We start from the raw sequence: 23,854 nt of genomic DNA on the forward strand, positions 1-23,854 counted from the left end.
AGATGGCGTACTAGAGGAGTAACGGTTGCGGTGGACGCGGACCTGTGGCGACCCGTCTGTGCTGAGAGATACCGGAGTACACCTTTGCCGGTGGCGAGCCCCGCCGGACATCGGCTCCTGGAGAAGGGGCGACGCATATGCCTTCGGCTCTCCGCGACCAGCCAGACACGGGAGGATGCGGCCCACGGGACAGCGGGGCTGAGGCCAGGTATCGCGCCCGAGATCGGGGATAGAATCCAGATGCAATCTGTCAACGCCTGCCACAGGGAATGACGGCGGACACCTCAAGATGCTGCACAATGGGTAAGTCACCCGTATTCCTCCTTTCATGGCACAGTTAATGTGCCCAGAAGGAATCTCTGGTGACCAGGCATGCCTGACCCTAAGATTGCACAGACAATGTGACCCGGCTTGAGACAGGGCCCAGTTTCCTCAACGGGATCTACAAGGGGGCTGAAGAACTCTGTGCAATCTCCTCCCCTGCTACCCCTTCTGCCACCCACAATGTAAAGCGACACCTGCTACTGCTCGCAGGCTCTTCCCCACAGCTGCCTGACCTCAAGAGGGCTGGGGGAGCTTAACCACCAACGTCAGGGCCTGTTACGCGTCTGGAGGCATTGAGCACTCCGGCCTGAACGACAGCGACGACCCGTGGAGGGGCCCTTGCGACCAGCCCCACGCTTTGCACTGCCCCTATGCCACCCAAGAGGACAACAAATAAGGTCTCTCATTATTTTGCGACGGCAGACAAGTCTTCCCCCGCGGCAGACCCGAGGCAGGCACAGAAGATGGCCCTCACCAGGGAGGGTCTGCTCGCCTCCCTCCGGGACTTCAAAACTGAGCTCTGTCAGGAAATAATACAAGACCTGCATACCTGGATGGATCAACTTAAGGCGGTCCTGACGGAGAAAATGGCGACGCTGCGCCACGATGCAGACGCGGTAGACTCCAGGGTGCTAGAGGTGGAGGAGCAGGCGCAGACCCTTGACCTGCGTTCCAACAAATTACAAGAAACACAACAAAACCTTCAGTCGCAGCTACACCAAGTGATCCTGAAGACGGAAGACCTGGAAAACAGGGCCCGGAGGGAGAATATTCGCATTCGAGACCTGGAAGAAGGCGCGGAGGGACCGGACCTCGAGGCATTTGTGACTGGTCTTTTCTCAGAAATCTTAGCACCCCGCTAACTAAAGATGAAGATAGACCGTGTCCACAGAGTGGGGCCCATGCTGACGGGGGAACGACGCAGGACACGTGATGTTCTGGTAAAACTGCACTCTTTCAAAACAAAAGAAGCCATCCTTAGTGCAGCGAGGAAGAAAGACGAAACTTCCTTTCAGGGCTACAAATGCACGCTTTTCCAGGACTTTGCACCCTCAACTCTGGCACGCAGGCAGTCAGTCGCTTCACCCGGTCACCACCAAATTACGTGAAGAAGGGATTCAATACCGCTGGACATTCCCTTTCGGTCTCGCTATTGAATATAAAAACAAGCTACACCACGTCACTGACCTTCGAGACGGCCTCCGACTTTTGGGCCTGCCAGACCCTGAGAACGACGAGACCACACGGCCCGTGAATGACCTGAGCCAACATTGGAGAGAGACTCGGTCCTGGCAAACGGTCACGAAGAACAAACAGAAAGTTAAATGACTATCTCCAGTATAGGATCAACGGATGTTGGCCTGGGGCGCCAGGAACATATCAGAGGAATCACAGAGCTGCTCCTCTGAAGGTCACGAGCTGGTAGTAGCAGACGAGATCTAGTTTAACTTGGAAATGCTGGTTATTACAGCAGGATTGTCTTCAACCTCTACTGAAACTGTTGACTGTTCTCTTTGTTCTTATTGCATGGCAGCCAGGGAGTGCGGGCCTTGTCCGTACCGCCCAGAATTACCGTACTCTTTCTGGGAGTTTCCAGCTGGATGCCCGTTGGCATCCCAGCATGATCCTTCTAGGGGATTTGAGGGGTGAGATGGGGGGGTGGGTTTCCGGTGGTGGTGCGAAGGTAGCATACTCGCATACCCAGGTGGGGTTGTTTTAGGTCATGAGCAAGTCAGTGCTGTGGTTCTGGTAGTATTGGAATGAGGCGATACAGCGTACACATGCTGTTCCAAGAGGGAGCGTTGTGGGAGAGGGGAGAGAGCTCGAACCGCTTAAATGATCTCCATAGCGTCATGGAACGTTAAGGGTTTAAATTTGCCTCAAAAACATAAAAAAATTGGGAAAAACCTCAATGATCGCAAGTTTGACGTGGTGGCACTCCAAGAAACACATCTTAAGAAATCCGAAGAAGCGAGGCTCCGCCACAAAACTTACCCGTTGGTATATAGCTCCTCAGCGGGCACCAAGCATAATGGAGTGGCCTTGCTGTTTCGCAACACAGCTAGATTCCAGCCTGAGGCTCTTAAAACTGATCGGGAGGGCAGAGTTTTGGTGGTGAAGGGGAGACTCAGGAGTACACTATGCACATTTGTTTCCCTTTATGCACCCAACTCAGGACAGGCGACATTCCTATCTACCACTCTAAGCATGATTGGTGACTTTGCAGCGGGACCGGTCATTCTCCTAGGGGACTTTAACTCAGCCTGGCAGGCAGCGTTAGACAGCTCCCACGCACACCGGGCTACCTCCAATGGTTTCTCTAAAGGGGTCAAACAGAAAATGTCCCTGTTGGGTCTCAGTGACACCTGGCGAACACTATATCCCACTGACAAAGATTTTACCTACTACTCTCATGTCCACCAGTCCTACTCCAGGATAGATTACATCTTTATCAGTCAAGCACTGGTAGGCTCACTGCAGGCGGCTCAGATCCTACCTCTTTCAATATCAGACCATAGCCTTATAAAAGAGACAGTTTATGTGCTCCCTATAGAAATACCCTGGTTGTCTATTTGACGCCAGCGCAATGCGTTGAGTGTTACTGGTAAATGGAGCGTACACACACACATATATATATATATATATATATATATATATACACCCTTGTATCTACATATGTATTTCCTTTTTTTATTTTACTTTTTCGGTGTTTCCCTCCCGGATATATATATACGTATAGATCCTTATACATTTCAATACCTAGATATATATATATATATATATATATGCATATAAAAATATATATATACCCATCCTTTGATGTGAATTATTATCTGGGGATGTATTAAAATGTTTGAGCTGTAATAAGGACTGACTTTATATCTTGGGTGCATACAAATGTAAACCAAGAATCCTTTTTTTTGTACTTTGCCCTTTATAGGGGTAATGTTTAAAGTGAAAAGTGCATGGCACTATGTATTTGTCTACATGTAGGCCCAGCCCATGTATTTATGCATACGAGATTAAATCGCATTTGTTCTTGATCCATTGTACTTGTGATTAACATAATCTCGCAATGTGAGAGTTTGTAGAGGCTCAGTAGGTAATGCTGCAATATTGCGCGCATTTGTACCTTGTGGTACGAGGCACCTCTGATTTTGCATGTTGCAATGCTATGCAGCAAGATTGTAAAATCTTTGAAAGTGGCTGTAGTCACTGGTAAATGTTTGCATATTACCTGTGTGATTGTGCTATTTATGGCCCTATGTTCTGTAACTGTGTGTGCTATATGTTCTATATACCAGCACGGTGCTGTAAATACAGGCACGTTAGAGAGATTAGAATATATTCCGAATTTGTTTAAATAAATGCGGCTTACATTTTTTAAAGTCCTGCGCCTGTGCGTGGCACAGTTCATCAGTCATGATGCTTTATAATATATAAAAGAGGAAATTCTTACATCGTTTATGGATGAAGCATTGTTCCGTGCAGAGTATCCCCTTAACAGTCTGGGAACAGTCTTGTAAACAAGCATTTGCAATGCAATAGATCTCGCATTTACGCAAGTTAGACCTATTGGCATTGTAAATGACAATGCTATTTATTTAAGTTTTAACCCCTTCGCTGCCAGGCCTTTTCCCCCTCCTGTGCCACGCCCTTTTTTGACTATTTGGAGTAGTGCGCGCTGAGGCCCCTGTAACTTTTTGACCACATAAGGTATCCACGCCAAATTTGCGTCCTTTTCTTCCAACATCATGGGGATTTTGAAGGTACTCCGGGTTTGTGGATTCCCCTGGAGGGGTCACAGAAATGAGCCAAAATACAGCAAAATGTAGGTTTTTTTGGGGGGGGGGGGGGGAAATGGGAAAATGGGCTGCAAATGAAAGGATCTGGGTTTTTCCCTGAAAATGTTATCAAAAAAGGGTTTGTGGGGCTGAAATCACAATTTCCTTGCTTTTAGGGGATACCAGACTTTTGTCAGAAACCCAACATTTTGTACACAGTTTTGGCATTGTTCTGGGACATAGCCTATTTTAGCTATTTTTTGTGCTTTCAACCTCCTTCCAGTTAATGGTAGAAATGGGTACAAAAGCAATAATGGATAAGCTATACATTTTATAGAAGTAGACAAAATTCTGAATTCAGCAAGGGGTCATTTGTGTAGATCCATCAAGGTTTCTTTAAAGATACTAACAGTTAAATATAAGATAAATTGAAAATTTGTTGAAAAAAAAAAAGCCTTTTGTGTCAACGTTTTCACCTGTAACTTCTTCTAATTATGGTAGCTCTTTGAAAGCAATATATCGTTACATCCGCTGGACATTACTGGTTGTGGGGATATATAGGACTTGTAGGTTCACCAAGAACCCGACGAACCCAGAGCCAAAAACTGAGCAGCAACTTGCAATGGTTTTTTATTATGTACCGGGTATATAGTAATTATTCTGTAAAAATGTGTACATGGAAAAATCGGTATGAAAGACACCTATGTGTTTCTGAAATGGGAACGAAATATAGAGTTTAGAAACAGTAGATATTTGCACATTTCCGAAATTGGGAATACTCATACTAGCATGAGAATTATCAGTCATTTTTTAGAATGACTTCTTTTTTACACAATGTCTTTCATTTGGAAGCCAGAAATGCATCGAAAATCAATAGGTAATAACAGTTCCTTCACAAATCTGAATTACCCTAAGTCTCCCGATAAAAATGGTACCTCACTTGTAGGGGTAGGTATAGTGCCCACAACAGGAAATGGCTCAAAACCCAACGTGAACACACCACATTTTCACAATGCAAAATGACCCTTTTTTAGCAAAGTGCCTAGCTGTAGATTTTAAACCCTAGCTCTGCCGGCACCTAGGGAAACCTAGCAAACCTATAAATGTTTTAAAACTAGACACCCAGGGGAATCCAGGATGGGGTGACTTGACTGCCTCCCACCAGGTTCTGTTACCCAGAATCCCTTGCAAACCTAAAAAATTGCCCAAAAAAAAACTTTTTCCCCACATTTCTCTGGTGGAAAGTTCTGGAATCTGCGTGGATCCACAAATTTCCACCCACCCCGCGTTCCCCAAAGTCTTCCGAGAAAAATGGTACCTCATTTGTGTGGGTCGGCCTAGTGCCCGCGACAGGAAACGGCGCAAAACGTAACGTGGACACACCTCAATTTTATAGCGAAAAATGACCCTTTTTTGGCAAAGTGCCTAGCTGTAGTTTTTTAACTATAGCTCTGCCGGCACCTGGGGAAACCTGGCAAACCTATACATTTTTGAAAACTAGACACCCAGGGGAATCCAGGATGGGGTGACTTGACTGCCTCCCACCAGGTTCTGTTACCCAGAATCCCTTGTAAACCTAAAAAATTGCCAAAAAAACCACATTTTCTCCACATTTCTCTGGTGGAAAGTTCTGGAATCTGCGTGGATCCACAAATTTCCACCCACCCCGCGTTCCCCATAGTCTTTCGAGAAAAATGGTACCTCACTTGTGTGGGCCGGCCTAGTGCCCGCGACAGGAAACGGCGCAAAACGCAACGTGGACACACCTTCATTTCGCAGTGAAAAATAAACCTTTTTTGGCAAAGTGCCTAGCTGTAGTTTTTGAACCCTAGCTCTGCCGGCACCTAGGGAAACCTACCAAACCCACACATTTCTGAAAACTAGACACCCGGGGGATTCCAGGGAGGTATGGCTTGCGTGGATCCCCCAACGTTTCCTTACCCAGAATGCCCTGCAAACCTCAAATTTAGCTGAAAAAAATCGCCTTTTTCACACATTTTTGTATGGTAAAGTTGTGGCATCACGGACTGATACAAATTTCCTACCACCCAGCGTTCCCCCGGGTCTCCTGATAAAAACGGTGCCTCACTCGTGTGGGAGGCCTAAGGACCCGCCACGGACAAGGGCCCTTGCCTGTAGCGGGTTCTCCCCTTTCCAACGATACCTCTCCCGTCTTTCTACGTGCTCAGGGGGCTGAGATAGCCCCCTGAGCACTTAGAAAGTGAAACTGAAATGAGCCTCTTGGCTCATTTCAGTTTCAGTGTAATGACGTCGGCGCGACATGCGCGCCGATCGTCATTACACTGAGCTGGACTCGTTACGGGCACAGCACGACTGTGCACCATGACGAGTCCAGCTCATCATGGACATAGAAGGGGTTAAACACCAAAACATAAATAAAAGGCAATGTCATTTACAATACCAATAGCTCAATCCCGCGTTAATGCAAGACCTATTGCATTGCAAATGTGTAGTATCTTCATGTAAGGTCATTAATGTTCTCCTATATCTTGTAACTAGCCATGAGCCATCCTGTGCTGGCATGCTCAGCGTGCCGCCATCTTGAAGTTGGATGTTACAGTTGCCTGTTACGGCCGGGATCTGTTTGTCCTGCTGTAATCTGCCAACCACGGTGTTATGTTTAAATAAAGTTATTCCCTTGTCAAGTCAGCACCATCATCGCAGTTTGAGGATTGTTTCTCTCGAAAATCGCTGCAATGTTCTACAAGTAGGCGCATTGGCTGATTCTATGTATGGGCGGTGTGTGCAGGTTTTACAGGGTCTTGGGACATTCCGAACAGACTGGACTGTACCTGTACTTCCGTGGTGAGTCCATGCTTTTTGTTGGTACAGTTTTTTGTCACAAAGTTTTGCTGGCATACTGTCTGGAGAGCCTCAAGTCCTCTTGCTAGGAACGCCTGTCCTTCATCTTTGCGGTGACAGGCACACCATTGACCTTTTGAAATATGAGTTTGTGGTGCATGTTTAAAGATTTTATGCAAAATGTCTTATTTCACAGGGGAATGAGTTATTTTACGCATGATAACATTATTGAAATGGTTTTTTGCTTTAATTTTTTTTAGCTGAAATTTCCACACTATTGGTTATAGTTGGGGTGCACTATGTGAGAGTGTACCCAGTATCTCACTACTCGGGTGAGAGATCGCTCACCGGTGGGTCACAGTTTATTTTTGCATTACTAGTGAGAATGTTTGTGCATATTTATGTATTAACGTGCTGATTTAGTACCACTTTCATTCTGGCATTGGTCGTGTAGCGTGTATCAGTCATTTTTTGCTTCACGTTGTTTATTTTTTTTGTGGGTTGGTCATGCTGTGATTCACTTGCTGTATAGGGGGTGTTAGTTCCACCTATTAGATTAGTAATGGGTGTTAGTCCCATATACTTAGAGTTTAGGGGGTGTCAGTCCCACCTAGGTCATTCCTAATGGGTGTTACTCCCATATTCTTTGTGTTTAGGGGGTGTTAGTCCCACCTAGGTCATTGTAATGGGTGTCTGTCCCGTTTACTTGGTTTTAGGGGGTGAGAGTCCTACCTATGTTATTAGTAATGGGTATTTGTCCTTTTTAATAAACTTAAAGGGGCTGTGAGTCCCGCCTTGGTCACGTGTTAGACCCATATATTCAGAGTTTGGGGGGTGTTAGTCCCACCTACGTTTTAGTGATGGGTGAGGTCCACCCATTGTATATTTGTTCTGGGAGTCATTCTTCCTGTATGTTTCTTCAATTTCTAGAGTAATTGTAGTTGTTTTCTATTCTGATTCTCTGCGTTTTTATTTAGTATCTTTTGTGGTGTCTACTCAATTTCTGTTTGGGATTTTACCGTTCTTTTCGTGTTTTATTAAAAGAGGAGGTTGGTGTTAGTAAGTGAGTTTAATGTTTTCTTTTCTGTTTTATTGTAAGAGGAGGATGGTGATAGTTTATTCTTATCTTTTCATCCTTTTTCTTATCCTTTTTCTGCCGTTTATAGTCTGGGTCCCTTTCGTGGTATAGCTTATTCATCTTACCCTTGGGCTTTGGACTATTTATCTTTTGTTTATATTTTGTGTATAGTTGCTTTGAACTTAGTTAGTATTGGTTGTTGTATTTTCAAGTGTAAAGAAGGGAGATATTGTAGTATCTCCATGTAAGGTCATTAATGTTCTCCTGTATCTTGTAACTAGCTGCTCAGCCAGTGTGAGAGTTCCATGTGGAATGTTGACGTGACTGGAATGTTGAAGGTTGGTGTGGTGTGAGACAGATGAGAGGATGGGCTGAGCAGCTAGCAGGCTGCTCCTGGTGGGGCTATTCTATGGACTTAATTGACTTAATAAATACGCTTAAGATCTATCCTGGCTACGTCTGCTGTGTCACATCAACCTATGGAACCAGGTCACTTCAAAATGCTTGTTCAGACTAGCCCTCAAAACACTCTGAAAACAGAGATAGGATCTTATTGTTGAGGGGCTGTAAATGAAAGCAAGGTAGAACACACTTTGAAGAGAAGAACGAGGGAATATTTTTATAGAGGGTTATCAAACGACACGTCTAAAGTTACAGTCATTGCAACTGTATCATTAACGCAGTCTTTCCTGCCACACACCAGCAGAGGGCTGCGTTCTGCAGCTGTAACGTGCCAAATACAAAATATGACAAATTCTAAACAGCGCTGTTTGTGACAATGAGATAAGATTGTCCCTCTGCACGATCGGCCAAGGGGGTGCAGTGCCATCTTGTTTAAAAAAACAATAGGCACAGAAAAATAATAACTATAAACGCATACAGGAAAATAAATAACTGCCTTTCTATGGAGGTAGGTGTAGGTGTGTGTCGGGGGGGGGGGGGGCATGGGCGGGCCTCTTGCTGAAATAATGAGTTTTAGGTGTTTTGCGAAGGGGGAGCAGGCCGTTGACGGTTTTAACTCCCCAACAGGCACACATCGGTTCTAACTCTCTGAGGGGCTGGCCGTGCTTGCATTATAGCGCTCTGTATGCAAAACGGAGACCTGGTCTCCAGCGACTGTTTCCTTAATAAAGGGGATGCTTCGCTCAAACCAGGGGGGGCGTGAAATTAATTTATGTGCCTAGGAATAAAAGCACTTTCCGTGTCTGGAGGGGAAACACTGGTGACAGCGCTTCGTGGGATTGGATATTGCTCAACCTACATTACGTGTGCTTCTCTGCCTGGTTGGGGGGGGGGGGGGGGGGGGGGGGGAGGGTCTACTTGCCTAGCTGGAAAGCGGTGAGGGGGTGGTTGAGTTACAGGGCTTGGTTCTAGTGTCCTGGCTGCGTCGAGTGGTGTTATTCTGAGCGTGGTTCACATCCTGAGACAGGACTGGCTGAGTTTCCTAGGTGCGATGTGAGGTGAGTGGTGAACTGGTTTCCCGCATGAGCGGAGTGTGTGGTTCTTTGCATGGGATAACGAGCATGAGTGGTCAGGTTAGTTGTCGAAAGTGAGGCTTTTTTTTTTTTTTTTTTTTTTAATCGGGGAGGCATAAGAGTGTCTGTCTGGAAAAGATGCTCAGCTCTCACACTGGAAAGGTGGGAGGTTTGCCTCCCTGTTGGTACAAGATCTGCTGCCCCTCCGCACAGGCTTTCCCCAATTGAGGATGGGTGTGCCACTCTCCCTGAAGCAGCACTGTAGTTTCTTGACTGGGGCAAAAAGTGGGCATTAAGGGGTCCTGGTAAAGATGACAAATAAAAAACTGCGAACAAGGGGGATGATGTGCTCTTCAGGCGACAGCAGAAAAAGCTGCGTCTCATCTTACAGCGCCTGCTGCTGAACCGCTGCGCCTGCCCTCCTTCCTGCTCCATAAGCACCACCAGCCTCCATACTCACCCTGGCAGGCCAGTGGGGATAGCCCTTCATCTTGGCGAACACCAGGTCTCCAGACATGTAGTCTTGGGGCCGCGGGCGCGGCATGTCTCCCTGTAACTACTGGAACCCTACCTCACCGAAGCACCGACCAATCACAGGAAGGCTCGCGATGGCGAAGCAGTCCGCTCTCTCCTGGTCTGACAGACAGTCTTAAGCTGAGCCAGAGTGAGCGATGACGGAATAACCAGCCCCGGGCTGGCAATCTAACAGCAGGAAATGCTGCCAACCAGCACTGCGTCGGTCACGCTGTGAATAAATCCACCTGTGCTTCCTTCCATCAGTCCGACGACCAGATGCTCCATCGTCCTTCCCTCAGTCAGACGACTGGATGCTTCGTTGTCAATGGTGCGTGAAATAATAAACCCGTCACCTGTACACAAAGTGAGCATAATTAAAAACATACAATAAATACAAGCTGTCGCCATTGCGCGAATAAAGAAACAAAAAAAAGTGCTCACCGACTAATGTAGGAGACCATGTGAAGCCGCAAGTGCATGATCCAGTCCGGAGAGGCGAGCCGAAAAGGAGACAGGGAGCAAACAAACAAGTCTCACTTCTAATGGAAAGCGAGCGTTTAGCATAAAGTGTGACGCGCACCAATCAAACGCATGGGCAGAGCTTTCACTCCACTTCCGAAATCGACTTGACGACAATAGATCCCGCATAGCGAGCAGCGCATGCACTGCAACGCTAGGCGAGACCTAAAAAGGCAACAAAAGTGTACTTGCCTTGCTGGATGAGGAATAATGTGAGCAGCGCCAAACAAGCTGCTTTGCTCAAGATTTTTCCCTCATGCAACTCTGTTATTACCACCTATCTCCTTGGAGTTTCTGGTGGGCCTCCTCTGTTGCATGCGTCTGCTGCTGTCTTTTCACCGAAGTCTTCGGGACACCTCCGATCTCCATGGCAGAAAAAAAAATTTGAGAGCTTGCACACACACAAGGGGGGTTGTAGCCTCACCAGAGTAATCAGGTTTCGCAACCTCACAACACAAAAAAAAACAAGCATTTGCAATGCAACAGGTCTCGCATTTACGCAAGTTGAAGCTCTAGGCATTGTAAATGACATTTGGCAGGCTAAAAGGGATAAAAGGCCATAACCTTACAATTCTAGGAATCAAATGAGAAACCAGCAATGATGGATTCCAGGGTACACACAGTGGCGTAACACAGGCCCCCACAGCCCCCGATGTGTGCCCCCCGACCCCCGCCCCAAGCTCCAGGGGGCCCTATCAGCACAGTATTCTGGCCGTAGAGCTCCCGATTGAATCTGGAGGGGGGCCTCCACATACCTTGCACGGGGGCCCCCTCAAGTTTAATTACGCCAGTGGGAACACAGGTCAAAAATCATAAACAAAACCAGTACACGCTTGATATGAGGAAAGTATTGAAAGGACTTAGCATAAAGCTTACAAATATGACTACCCATGCGCATGCAACAATGGCCATCTATGAATGGTTTTCATGAAAAAAATCCAAATCAAAGATGGCCACCTGCTGATATTGGCTTTACCAATGTAAGTAAACAAGCATTGGCAAAGCGGATTTAGGCAGGCATGGAGCGGTATCATTTGGGGAGAATGAATAAAGGGCACCACATGAGCAAGGGGTAGTAAAACGGGAAGAGATAGTGAAGGGGTGGCAGGCAGACAGGGTGAAGCGAGTATAGAGAGAGAATTCAGAGGTGGCAGAAAGAGCATCAGGCACCAGAGAGAGGGAATGGAAAGAGAGAAAATAGTCACTCTTGTGCTGGAATGCGAAGACACATAAGAGGTGGAAGGGCACAGAAACAGCTGATAGAATGAGGTGAAAAAGCCAGTTGCCTGTGGACTGACCTAGGATGTAATTGTAAATGTCTCAAGCTAATGGCTGAAAGCGAAACTATAGACATAGCAAATGGTTTGAAGTGGCTGGCCCAAAGCCAAATCTAACTGTAAGTCAAATTATTAGATACAATAGGTTTGGCGAGTGAAAACAGGTACAGGTTGGTTTGTCAATCGAAAACAGGTGCTGATGTCTTTCATCGAGACCTAAAAGAGAACCTGCAGTTCCTGTCCACTACATCATGTAACTATGTTGAGCGTCTATTCATTTTATATTTTAACATCATTACTTGCCTTATACGCAGACCCCCTGGAATTATGAATCAAGGGAGCAGCAAATTTTGCAGCAGGGTTGATAAATTATGCAACAAGAAAAGGCAAATTATGTTGCAGAATGTGGTACAATTTCCTATAGTATGACTTCTTCATTTTGTAACTTTTACACATGGAAATACTGTCTGGGCAAATATTTTACCTCATTAGTACTTGTTTAACAACCAGATACAAAAATAAGCAACTGGAAGATGACCAGTTAACCTGTGCGAGGGGCCTTCCACTGCTCACAAACACAAAGCTGCAGATTAAGCAACAGATGATGGATTAAGTGGAAAATGCGGCAAATCCATATGTATGAGCAAAAAGCTGCGGCCGCAAAATTTCATAGTTCTTGTGGCCTTGTATGTACGTAGACTTTTCATGTCTTAAATCTGATTCGGTATACAAGAGAGAGTGTGTGTGTTTGTGTGTTATGCCTTCCTCAAGTCACGCACCCTTTGGTCTTTGGCCATCTCTCTTCTGCAGATCCAGTTCTCATTGCTTTTGCTAAATTGAAGCCTCAATATAAGTTTTTTCATCCCCGTGTTTTCCCTCCCTGCTCGTGGTTTCTTTAAAACTTGATGGCTGTGATTGCGTCCAAACATTGCAATCTCCTTTTAAGGTGATTACGGAATCCCGCAGAGGGCGATTCTCCGAGGTCTTGTTAAACTGTGTCTCGTGTAGCAGATAGCTGCTGACACTACAAAAGCTGACCCTGTATTTGGCAGGCTATGCAACCATCTATTGTGCGGCATTTCCCAACAGTACAGCGTGCTGTAAAGTGGATTACTCATAAAACAGGTGCTTTGAAGCTGTTCTTGAACCGGTGTAGGTGAAAGATAATAAACAGCGTTCAACGCCATTGTAGTGCGTTTTGTAGAAACAGACAGTGAGAGCTGTTTACACGGCGCCTCAATAATGTATGAAGTCTCCCACCTCACGAGAAGAATGGCGGCTTACAATGGGGCTCTGTGGGACGCCCCGGCTTGTCAGCGGTACTGACAGAGTTACTTAACGACACAAAGCCGTGAGCCGTCATGGCGTTGCCAAGCTTCGCACATCATTGAGCGGGAAGAATGCAATGGGTGATGAAACTACTTAGAGGGCAGAAACAATCACGTATTGCTTGGTGTCTGTGGAAAAAAATTGAGCATCAGAACAGACGAAGGTCCAGAGGAAAGACAAGACAATATTTACCGTTTCAACCAAGACCGGTGATAAAACAAGGGATTGCTATTAGTCCATAATTTGTAAAAAAACAAAACAAGTGCTGTCAAGCAACTTTGATCACCAAAATGCAAGGATTCATGGGTTGTTTTCCTCAGAGCGGGGCGTGGCTTCAGCGTAGGGCTCGCGCTTCCAGGCTCTCCTTTGACAAGTTCGGGAGGGAAAGTGAAAGCGCTCCATGTGCAAGCTGTGTTCACGCGGGGACAGGAGATGTGCACACGTACGGAGTGCACATCTCCTGTCCGTACGTCTGCCATCTCCTGGCCCCCTTCAGAGGAGACGCCAGGCGCGTGCACATCGACTGTCCATGCATGCACATGGTTCGTCTCCCTACGCTAGCAAAACCGACAACAATAGTCTCACCAAGGCGAAGCAGCGCATGCGCTGCCTTCGCTAGGCGAGACCTGAAAAATACAAAGCACTTTCCGACTCCAACCACTAGATGTCGGCATATGCAGAGTTTGTGAATCTAGAAGACGTCTATGCTGCAAAACTACCATGGAACAAAGAATATAGTGGTTACCTCTGGAGGAAGACACCCGTTTGATGCTTTTGGGAATCTGGGGGCGTGCAATGCCTACTAAGGGGATGAGCGACTGTTTAGAAAAATAAATTATTTTAGCAGAATAATGAAGTGTATACATAAAATGTTAAAAAGAAAAACTTTAAATCTGTAAACAATCTATAAACAATCTCTAAACATGAAGGAATTTGAAATTGGACTCTAAAAGTTACTTTGCTAACTTTAATTTGATTCTTGGGAGCAGCAAAAATATAGCAAACCGAATCTAGCATTAACGACTGGTAACCTCAAATGAAGCAATGGCACGGGACAACAAAAGTAGCTTTAAGAGCAAAGAAGACAAAGAGATATGCCAGTCTCTAGTATGAGTACCTTTTTAAATTAAACAAAATATTGAAAAGCTCCATCCTTCCAATTAAAACTGAACTTTGGGTTTTTGTAGATTTTGGCATTTGTAATTTAAATAAAATATTTTTTAATTTGTGTATACTCATTTCTGTATTTTATGGTATTATTTTGCAATTCAAATCACAGAGATTGCTTGGACTGGGATCCCTGGATTTAAGTAGTGATTAAGTGGCGGTCCACAGATGACAACAGATTAACACTTGGTCTAAAGCAAAGGCTTCTGTCTAATGGAACCTTTGGTTTTGGTGACAGTGGTTTAAGATAAATGATGAAGCTCACACATAAGTGGCACCATAAGTATCAAGATGCTCAGACAGCTCTCCAAGGAGGGACTGCAAACTTCTAGATCTGCCATTCCCTCAGTTCCACATAATTGTAAATGCAAACATGCAAAATACAGCATGACCACTCTTATTCAACGAAGCATTGCCATTACTCCTTAACACCAGCCTCCTAAATAGATTCCTAGGGAACTTTAGGAAGGATGGGCATGAATATAATTGTCAGTCATGATGCTTGGACATGTAAGAATTGTTTAAGATTGTAAATGAAATCCAAAAGCTGAATATTCCACATATTTGTTTGTTATTTCTTACAGAAAAATGTAAATTAAAAAAAAAACCTTACTCACCCCAGCTGAATGAGTTCATTGAGTTTTGGAGCATTCTTCTCATCCATACCTTTATGAGAGAGAAGAATAAGGGAACAATAGATTAAATATTGCAAGACAATTATAAACAACTGCTGCGGCAATCTGCTGTGTTCCTGCCATTGAGTAGGGGCACATACAAGAAAACTGGATTACTTAAAGCTCCAGCTCCAAATAGTAATAATGAATTCCTAGTAGTAGCACCATTATCTTGATAACTAATTTCCTCTTTAAAAACAAACTATTTGGGCCCTTGTTACTCCAATAAGAAAATACCTTTCATGTTCTAGGTACACAGTTCACTAAAATCACAGACTACTACAGTTCACAGCTGAACAAAAGCAATGTAAAAGAACGGTAAGTGAACATTTTCAATCAATGTAATGTACACCACATCTCAAACCTAATCAGAACATATACAAACAAGTGTGCTTACAATTACCAAATGTTGCTTGTGTGAGCAAAAAAGAAAATTACATATTTTAAGGTACAAAAGAGGAGAGAAACCTTATATTGAAAGCAAAGAATAACTACAGAACACCTACAGAAACCATAGGGATTTGATAATTAAGTATCATAAAACTGGGTGGTATATTCTTGGAAGGAGTAGTATAGACATAATCACAAGATTGCACAGGACTGATTCAAGAGAGAAACCAGTCTAGGGAAGACATTTATAGGATAAATACCGGATTTATTTTTTACTCACAGCACTGACAGAACCAAATGAAATAGTTTACAAAGGACAGCCAAGGGTGGATATGGGGTCAAAATTTACTTTCAAAACTAAGGCTAGATTAAGGTTGAGATATTGAGCAAAAACTGTTGGCATACCAATCAACTGGCACTGGAAGTCAGGAAAAAGGTAAGACTAAGGTCTTGTATACATAGATTTTTTTTTTAAACTGACCGAAAATAACCACAAGAAGGGCAATATATGAGAAACTCGGGTGCTAGGAGTCAAAATAAGGAACTGAGAAAATGCAGACAGTAAAATAGGTCGCCTCACAGAAAAAAATGTCAAATAATCTTAAACGCAATGTGAGAAACATTTAAATATAACTCGGGTAGATGGTATTATTAACTGTTTTACGAGAGTCAATCGAACAAGTTACTAACCTTCGGTAATGCTCTTTCAGATAAATACTCTTACTGCAGATTCCTTTCCTTTAGATTATCCCCATGCACTTGACTAGATCCAGAGGATTTAGACAGCAATACTCTCATGTGCCAGCTGGAGCCGTCGTGTGGCTCTGCGTTTACCTCATTCCACACAAAGTGATGACGGCTCTGCGAACAAGCACCAGCCCTGCATATTGATGTGTTTCTTTCTTGACTTTGCACTCTCAGATGAAGGGAGCCAAGCAATGAGAGGTACCAGGGTGCAGATCTAAGATGTGAAGAGAGACCACTGCACAGATGGGGGAGGTGGAAGGGTGATGACAAATCTGCAATTATCCACCAGAAAGAGCATCACCAAAAGTAAGTAACTTGTTCTTTTGCTGGATACTTCTAAATGTAGATTCCTTACATTTAGAGTAGATAAACTAGTACTTTCCCTGCTGGTGGTTCGGTGGAATGGCTCAGACCAAAAATGTCCTGAAGGACCAAACGTCCGAAATGTCTTTCCTGTTGGACCTATTTGTCAAGGCATTAGTGTTTCATGAATGGAAGCACGGATCCCCACGTTGCAGCCTGACAGAAGTCAAGGATAGGCACTCAGCATGCCAGCGCCGTGGTAATAGCCTTGGCCCGGTAAAGTGAACCGTTAGTCATTTCGTAGGCTGCATCTTGGCCAGTCCATGGCAGATTCCAATGCAGAGGATTATGCACCTTGCCAGAGTCCTTTATAGGTCTCGACTAGCGCAGTGCGCATGCGCTGCCCTAGGAGAGGGCCTCTTGGAATCACTCCAGCTTCCAAGACACTTCCCCATGTGGGTCAGCCTCCTCCCACACATTCCATTGGCCTTTGCATGTGGCTTTCAAAAATTGAAAACTCGCAATTGGCCAATGTCGGGTGCATGTCCCACCTTCTATAAACGTCGACTCCCATGGCCTAGAGGTCTCGGGAGCGAGAAGCTGCGCGGCAGGGTGCCAGCTGCATACCTTACATTCCTTGCAGTGCGCGCACACCACACGCGGTCTTGTTCTCAATAGGTGGCTCTGCACGCCTGCACATTGTGAGTATTGCTTCCTGAATGTGAATGCTGTGCGGCACCAAGGACGGTCGCTTTTAGGGAACGGCAGCTCAGTGGGTTAACGCGGAAATCTTTACAAACTGACAGGTGCAGGTTTCAATCCATGCAAATCAGCCCAGTGTTTCAGATTTATTTTTACTGCTAAATTGTGGGCCACTGAGCAGGAAAATACTAACGCCTGCTATTTATGATACCACAAAGCTACAGGGATGTATTAAAAGTAGCTGCGATAAAAATTGAAAAGAATAGGATTTTTCTAATTCGCATCAACCCCATCTTGTTGAAAATTAGGACCTTTTTTTGTAAAATCGACAATTTACTTGCTGCGCATTGAGGTATCCGCTATTTACTGATTGCCTTCAGCTCGAATCAATACTTTGAGTAGCCGGCTTGGTGGTGTCGCAGAAAACCGTGGAACAGAAGAATGTCCACACACCATTTCTGCTCTTCCTCAGCATTCAGAGCAGCAGAATTAATATCACATCTATCGGCCTTTCATCCTTTTGAGGTGCGGTTATCAGGGAACTCAATGTCACCAGGGACACAATTCTCCATTTCCTTGTCTTTCCTTTACTAACATTATGCATTTTGGGAGGTGTAGTCTTTGTGTCATCAACCCATCTGAACACAATTATTTCTTTTGTAGGGAAAGCCCAGGTCTGTAACCAAGTGTCCATGATGACATGGACACTTCCCACCGTGTTCACCATGCTCCCGCCCCCCTCCCGTTGTCTGAATTTCCTTTCCTCGATCAGCCGTTCCACACTATGACTCTGATCGCGATTTCTGAAGAGCAGCAGAGCACCCAGGATAATGTGCAGCATGACTAACCACTTATATGGTCCCAAAGGCGAGACCTATTGTCTATGCCAATGCTTGTTTGCATTGCTTGGTCATTCTTCGCCCCGGAGAACCCCACAAAAAGCTGATCATCCATCAGACGCTCTTGTGTGATTGATGTGGAAGCCCAAAGCTCTTCTGGAGTAAAGCCGACAGTCTCTCCTCCTTTGAGGGGGGAGTAGGAGTGAAGAACTTTGGGAGTTTAATGAATTGCCCAATGTGAAAAACAGTTGTGACCTTTGGCAAAAAGTCTGCCTAGTCCTCAATACCACTTTCAGGAAAAAGTGTGGTAAGGAAACAACGATGAGAAGGCTTGGAGTTCACTGATATGACGAACTGAACTCACTGCGAGTGAGAGATATACAATCTTCATAGTCTTGAGACATAGTGAAAAGCTGTGCATGGGTTGAATAGTGTGCACATGAGAAACGTGACTACGAAATTAAGAGCCCACTGTGGCTTCACAAAAGGTATGGGAGAAACAAATGAATCAAACCTTTAAGAAACTTCAACAGGTGATTTGAAAAGGGCGGCTCATCCTGTAAACGTAAAAAGGCCCAAAGGGCAGACAAGTGACCTCTCATGGTGCTGATTGCAAGTCCTTGCTAGGTCAGTGATAAAACAACTAAGTCATTAAACAATTTGGCCTGCAATTGGTTGATTTTGAAGGTGCCACACCAGACCACAAACTTGTCCCCCCACCAGGCAGAGACGCACCTTACAAAAAGAGGACATCCACAACTTCGGGAGAAAGATTGAACAAAGCCAACTGCTGCCAGTTAATCTTCACATATGAAAGTGCTGATTGTGCAGGCCCAGGAGGAGGACACTGCTCTTTTGCTGCAAGAGGAGACCCTCCTAAAGCGGTAGTCTGACCGGAAGAAAGATGCTAATGCTCAGGAGTTCTGGTTATCACACTCTGCTGGCCCAATGCAGAGCCACTAGGATGACTTGGGTCAGGTCAGATCTTTTTCTGACCTGTGGCCAGGGGTAGACAGAGAGGGAAAAGTGTAGGAGTAATGTAGTCAATTTTATCTAGAAAGCGTCTTCGAGAGAGTGCCTTCAGGAGAACTCCAAAAACAACAGTTGATGGACAGAATGCAGAACAATGCCATACATTCACCCCAGTACAGAGATCTGGGCCTAAACCCATATTTTTTTTGCTCACCATGCCATTCCAGTTTGAACCCAGCCATATGCAAATCAGTCTTGACCCTGTGACTCATAGGAACAGTCCAGCCCGAACTGCCAAGCCATGTCCTCCCTGGACTGGAAACAAGCATCCTAGGACCGGTTTCATCAGCCAGGATAGCTTGAATCCAGTGGCACAGTGAGCCCGGACCCACGTCTGGGCATACCCTGCGAACTTAGGGCAAGAAAGCAAAAGACACACAATTGATGGACGCAATGCAGAACAAATCAAAACATTCACTCCCAGTCAAGCGATCTGGGATAAATCCATCATTCTTTTGCTCACCATGCCACCCCAGTTTGACCTGGCCATATGCAAAGGGCCTCCTGGCACAGACCAAGGACCCCACCCTGCCCTCCTTTTTGCAGTACCACATGGCAGTGGCGTGCTCTGCGAGAACCTGAACCAGCCTCCCTTTGATGGATGGTGGAATACTTTCAGTGGAGGAGGGTCACTGCCGAAGAGCAGAATCTTCTGATCTCCACCTCTTCCAGAGGACTTTCCAAATCCCAGTAGTAACATATCTGTCACCACCATGAGTTCAGGGTGGGGCCGGCAGAGGAGTCTTCTCAGGTCCAACTGTCAAAGTAGGTTTAATGCAGCTCAAAGATTTAAATGTTAAAATAATTTTTTTAAAACATGTTAAAAATAGACATCAAAAACTGACTGGAATATAATCCTGGGCCTTTTACAGACCGATAGTTTTAGAATTAAGGGCTTGGAGAAGTTAATGGAACATGCACGGGCTGGTCTTCTATTGTTCTGCTACACGTGCCACTTCGGCACCTGATGATGGAGCTCTTGGTTTTCCCATACCAAAATGTGGGGAAGTTGGAGTAAACAGAGCATACAAAATGCTAAGAACAAGTAGTCATGAAGAACTGACACTGCAAGCCGCGAGGCTACCTTTCTTAATAGTCATTAGGAGTTCCTCACAGCATATTATAGTCGCTTCATGCTTCCAAAGTAAAGTGCAAGGGTGTTGGTGCACATTTTGCTGTAAAGTGCGGGAATAAAATGATACTCTAGTATATTGATGGTATCACCACAGCCGTGCATTCATACTTCCTTTGTATTCTGAGGTAAATAGTGAGATATTAATCCAAACTGCACCTAAGGAAGCATGAATTAAAGGTAATATTACAAATCTGTATTGATCGCTCAAATTGTTTGTTGTTCTGACTGAAGAGCAGTCATCTATCCTTCAGCTGTCAAAAGCCTGTAAGGGTATATGATACATTTATGAAAGCTACACTTAAGGGGTTTCGCCCTTCAAACAGAACGGCAATGCATGTCAACACTATCTAACACAATGTTGATTAAAGAATTTCCGCAGCAAAACCTTGCATGCAGGTTGTAGCATAGTAGCTCGAGAAGATGAGCCAAGCTTTTTTCATGTTGGTGCCAAAACCTACACTTGGAGGTAGAAAGTTTCATGGAGCCATTTGGAAGGCAGTCGAGTTGTTTGACACAAACCAAAGCGGAGATGGTTCTAAGTCAGACCGTTAGGTATGGCTGAGAATGGGGTTGTTTATTGGAGTTAATGGTCACCCATGCATGGCGTCTTTTACTGAAATCTTGTTTGTCCCGGTTCCATGAGATCCTCTTTAATTATTTGTTTAGGGCTTTTTTTACAGGAGTTCTGAGGTAATGTCTGTTTCCAAAGCACTTTTGCTTTCAAGTCATTCAGGGTCAACTCAAAAGTCTGGGTCCAGCTGTTGGTTTTTGTCAAAAGGCCAGTTTGGCTTTCTTTCCATTGCAGGTAACGAAATGTTGCCTGGTCTGAGAGTCTTAACGGCGACATATACTTGGAGTATGGAGCCATTTTGTGCTAGTTCTTGATTAATTAGGCCAATTTCCAAACAAACTGGGATAGAGATGTGTTTTGAGGCATTTGAAAGAGGATGCAGAATACCTTGCCTTGTGCAGAGTTGAGAAAGTACCCACATTTTACAGTTAAAGCTTCTGTTCAAAAGCGGATTGTTGTTATAAACTTGGTCTTTATTACTGTAAGAAGCAAAGCAAAAGAGTTGGAATTTGCAGCATTTCAATCTTTACATCATAATTTGCAATCAAGGAAGCAATTCTTGTCTTTAATAAACTGAGATGTAAACAATAAAACAATCTTACACCCAGACTCCAAGGTATTTGTTACATGCTTTTAGAAACAGGGAGCCCCACCGAGGGACCAGCTTTTTTACTTTACAAGCTTCCTGCTAAACACCACAACCTGAGTTTTTGTAAGGTTGACAGCCAATTCATTTTCAACACAGTAGGTGTGGAGACTGTTTAATAACGTCTGCAGTCCAAATCTATTCAGATTCATGAAAGCTACATCACCTGCATACTGCAGTGAAGACACTTAATGCCCCAAGCTTGGTGGATCAGATTTAGCTGCATCTAGATGAAATCTTAGGTCTGATAGAAAAAGATTAAAAAGAATTAGGGCAAATGCACACCCTTGCTTCAAGACCCTCATGATTGAAATTTTGGTTGGCAAGCCTCTGTTCAGGCCAAGTTTAATCGTTGCCAAGTTATTCTAATATAATAGTTGGATGGCACATAGTATGTATTTGGCACCCAACTTTCTCCACTGATGGTTTCGATTTACATGATTGAAGGGTTTAGAGATGTACATAAAACAGGTTACAGCAATTGTTTTTTTTTTTATTTAAAGAAGCATTTCTCAATAATCATGGAGAGAACAACCAAGTTATCTGTGGTGCTAGATTTGGCTCTAAATCCCGTTTGGTTAAATGGAATTAAATTTTCCTTTGCAGCTCAGTCCTCTAATTTAGACAGTAACAGACTGCCAAAGATGTTTGTGTCTATGTCCATGAATGAAATCATACGAGAACTGTTGAGCGAAGCATAAGGGCCTTTCTTGTAGATTGGTTGGAAAATGGACCCGCTCCATGATTTTAGTAAAACCTCAAGTGATAAAAATTAAATTGAGTGCAAAAAAGATCACTCCAGAAATCGCAATCTTGTTTGGGTATAACCGATGGGAGTCCACTTAGGCTTGGGGCACCGTCACATCTGCTTTTCTCGATCTTCTCTTTGTATGCAGGAAGGATTGAGATCCTTACTGTAGTATAAAGAGCCTATGTGAATCAGCCACGCCTCTTGCGTGACATTAGTGCCTGCAGTGCCCAATGAATCTATTGAGTCGGTCTATTAGCGACCAGAGCAATTTTTCGTTATTGCTCGTGCAGACTTGCATGATGTCTATCCAATCCTGGGAAACTTATAAGCCTTTCGTAGTTCTTGAAATGTTTCAAATTGGGATGCAGGATCTGAGTGGTAATTGATGGCATTCATTCAGTTTTCCATTGCCCGACGTTGAAGCTTAAGTGTATTAGAGTACCATTTTTGCTTTCTAGGTCATAGCGTCAGCATGGACAGATTATTAAACTTTAGAAAGTTAGCTTTAAGTTCATCCTTAGTCTTCCACCAAGCTACGATTGGATCTTCTGAATCCCAATTAGATGTTATACTGGTCTACTTCCAATCCTCATAGCGGGTCGACAAGAAGATTTTCCACCTGAACCTGGCAAGGGGCTGCCTGTATCTTGTGTGGCAATAATTCTATATTGCTTGCACTGGTTCGCTGGAATTTGTTATACTGATGATCTGCGGCGAGTGATCACTCTCGCACCGTACGATTATATTATGGCCACGATTTTGGAAAAGAGGGAAAGAACGATTCTGCTTTGCAAGATTTTCTTGTTGCAGACATCTGAACATCTCCCTGGGAGCTCCCATTAAGTGCCCGGAATCCAAGCACCTACAAGGTGTGCAGGATTTTGTGATTGAATATATTAACCAAATTTAATTTGGAGATTTGGATCGGAACACCCTAGTACATATCCGTTTTTCTTAGGCTGCCACGTCTTCAGATGATTGGCCGGTTTGAGATTAAAGTCACCAGTGAGTATTCGTGAGATTCCACCGTACAAACCCTGTAATTGCATAAAGAGATTTTTTAACATGTTTATATCCCGCCCAGGTCCAATTGTGGTAAATTCATCACTGTAGGTCTTTTGCAGTCTCCTCTGAAACCTGAATGGAATCATACATATTTTCCCTTGGTGCTTGTCCCTCTGAGGCTTCAGGTTCTGCTGCAGAGCGCACACACATGCGACTTGGTATAGTCAACAAGGAAGATGCAGGTTGCCAAGAGGCCCAGAAACCTCACAGCAACTCTCACCAAAACCATGACTTAGATTAGGGAGATCTGATAGGCAAGGTTTTCCTTGCATCACTATAAATAAAGGGTTCTTGGCCCTACCTGTGGCTTCTCTTCCATCATTTCTAAGAAGAGGGATTAAACCCCGAAGCAACTTCTATCAAAGAACTACTACACGGTCAAGGACCTGGCCAGTCGCAACCACAGGGATCTGTTAAGCCTCCTTCAACGTCAACAAGTGCCAATGCAGAAAATCTCTACTCCCCAGCTACCAAGGCAGATATTCAGACTATTTTAATGGAGCTTCCTAAAGATATTACTTACCTGCATCAAGATTTCAACTGAGCAATTTCTGATTTGGACCATTCCTTACAAAAATACAAGTTGAGATTGGATCATGTTGAGACTGAAGAAAGCGGAATAATCCCTACATATCAATTCTCAGGTACAACATAATAGGCTATGATTGAGAAACCCAATCACACAGAACTGCTCATGTCGCAATAA

General features: G+C 44.4%; 1 protein-coding gene across 4 annotated transcripts in view; it reads right to left on the reverse strand.

The window, feature by feature from the left end:
- The window catches only part of CRAMP1 (cramped chromatin regulator 1), a 1,093,426-nt gene that overhangs the window by 832,690 nt on the left and 236,882 nt on the right, over positions 1-23,854 (reverse strand). For all 4 annotated transcript variants that reach the window (XM_085628165.1, XM_085628163.1, XM_085628164.1 and 1 more), the window contains exon 6: positions 14,911-14,959. In XM_085628165.1, the coding sequence (XP_085484291.1) occupies positions 14,911-14,959 (49 nt within the window). The remainder of the gene's footprint in view (positions 1-14,910; positions 14,960-23,854) is intronic.

Source organism: Triturus cristatus, chromosome 10, assembly GCF_964204655.1.
Source record: "Triturus cristatus chromosome 10, aTriCri1.1, whole genome shotgun sequence".
NCBI lineage: Eukaryota > Metazoa > Chordata > Amphibia > Caudata > Salamandridae > Triturus > Triturus cristatus.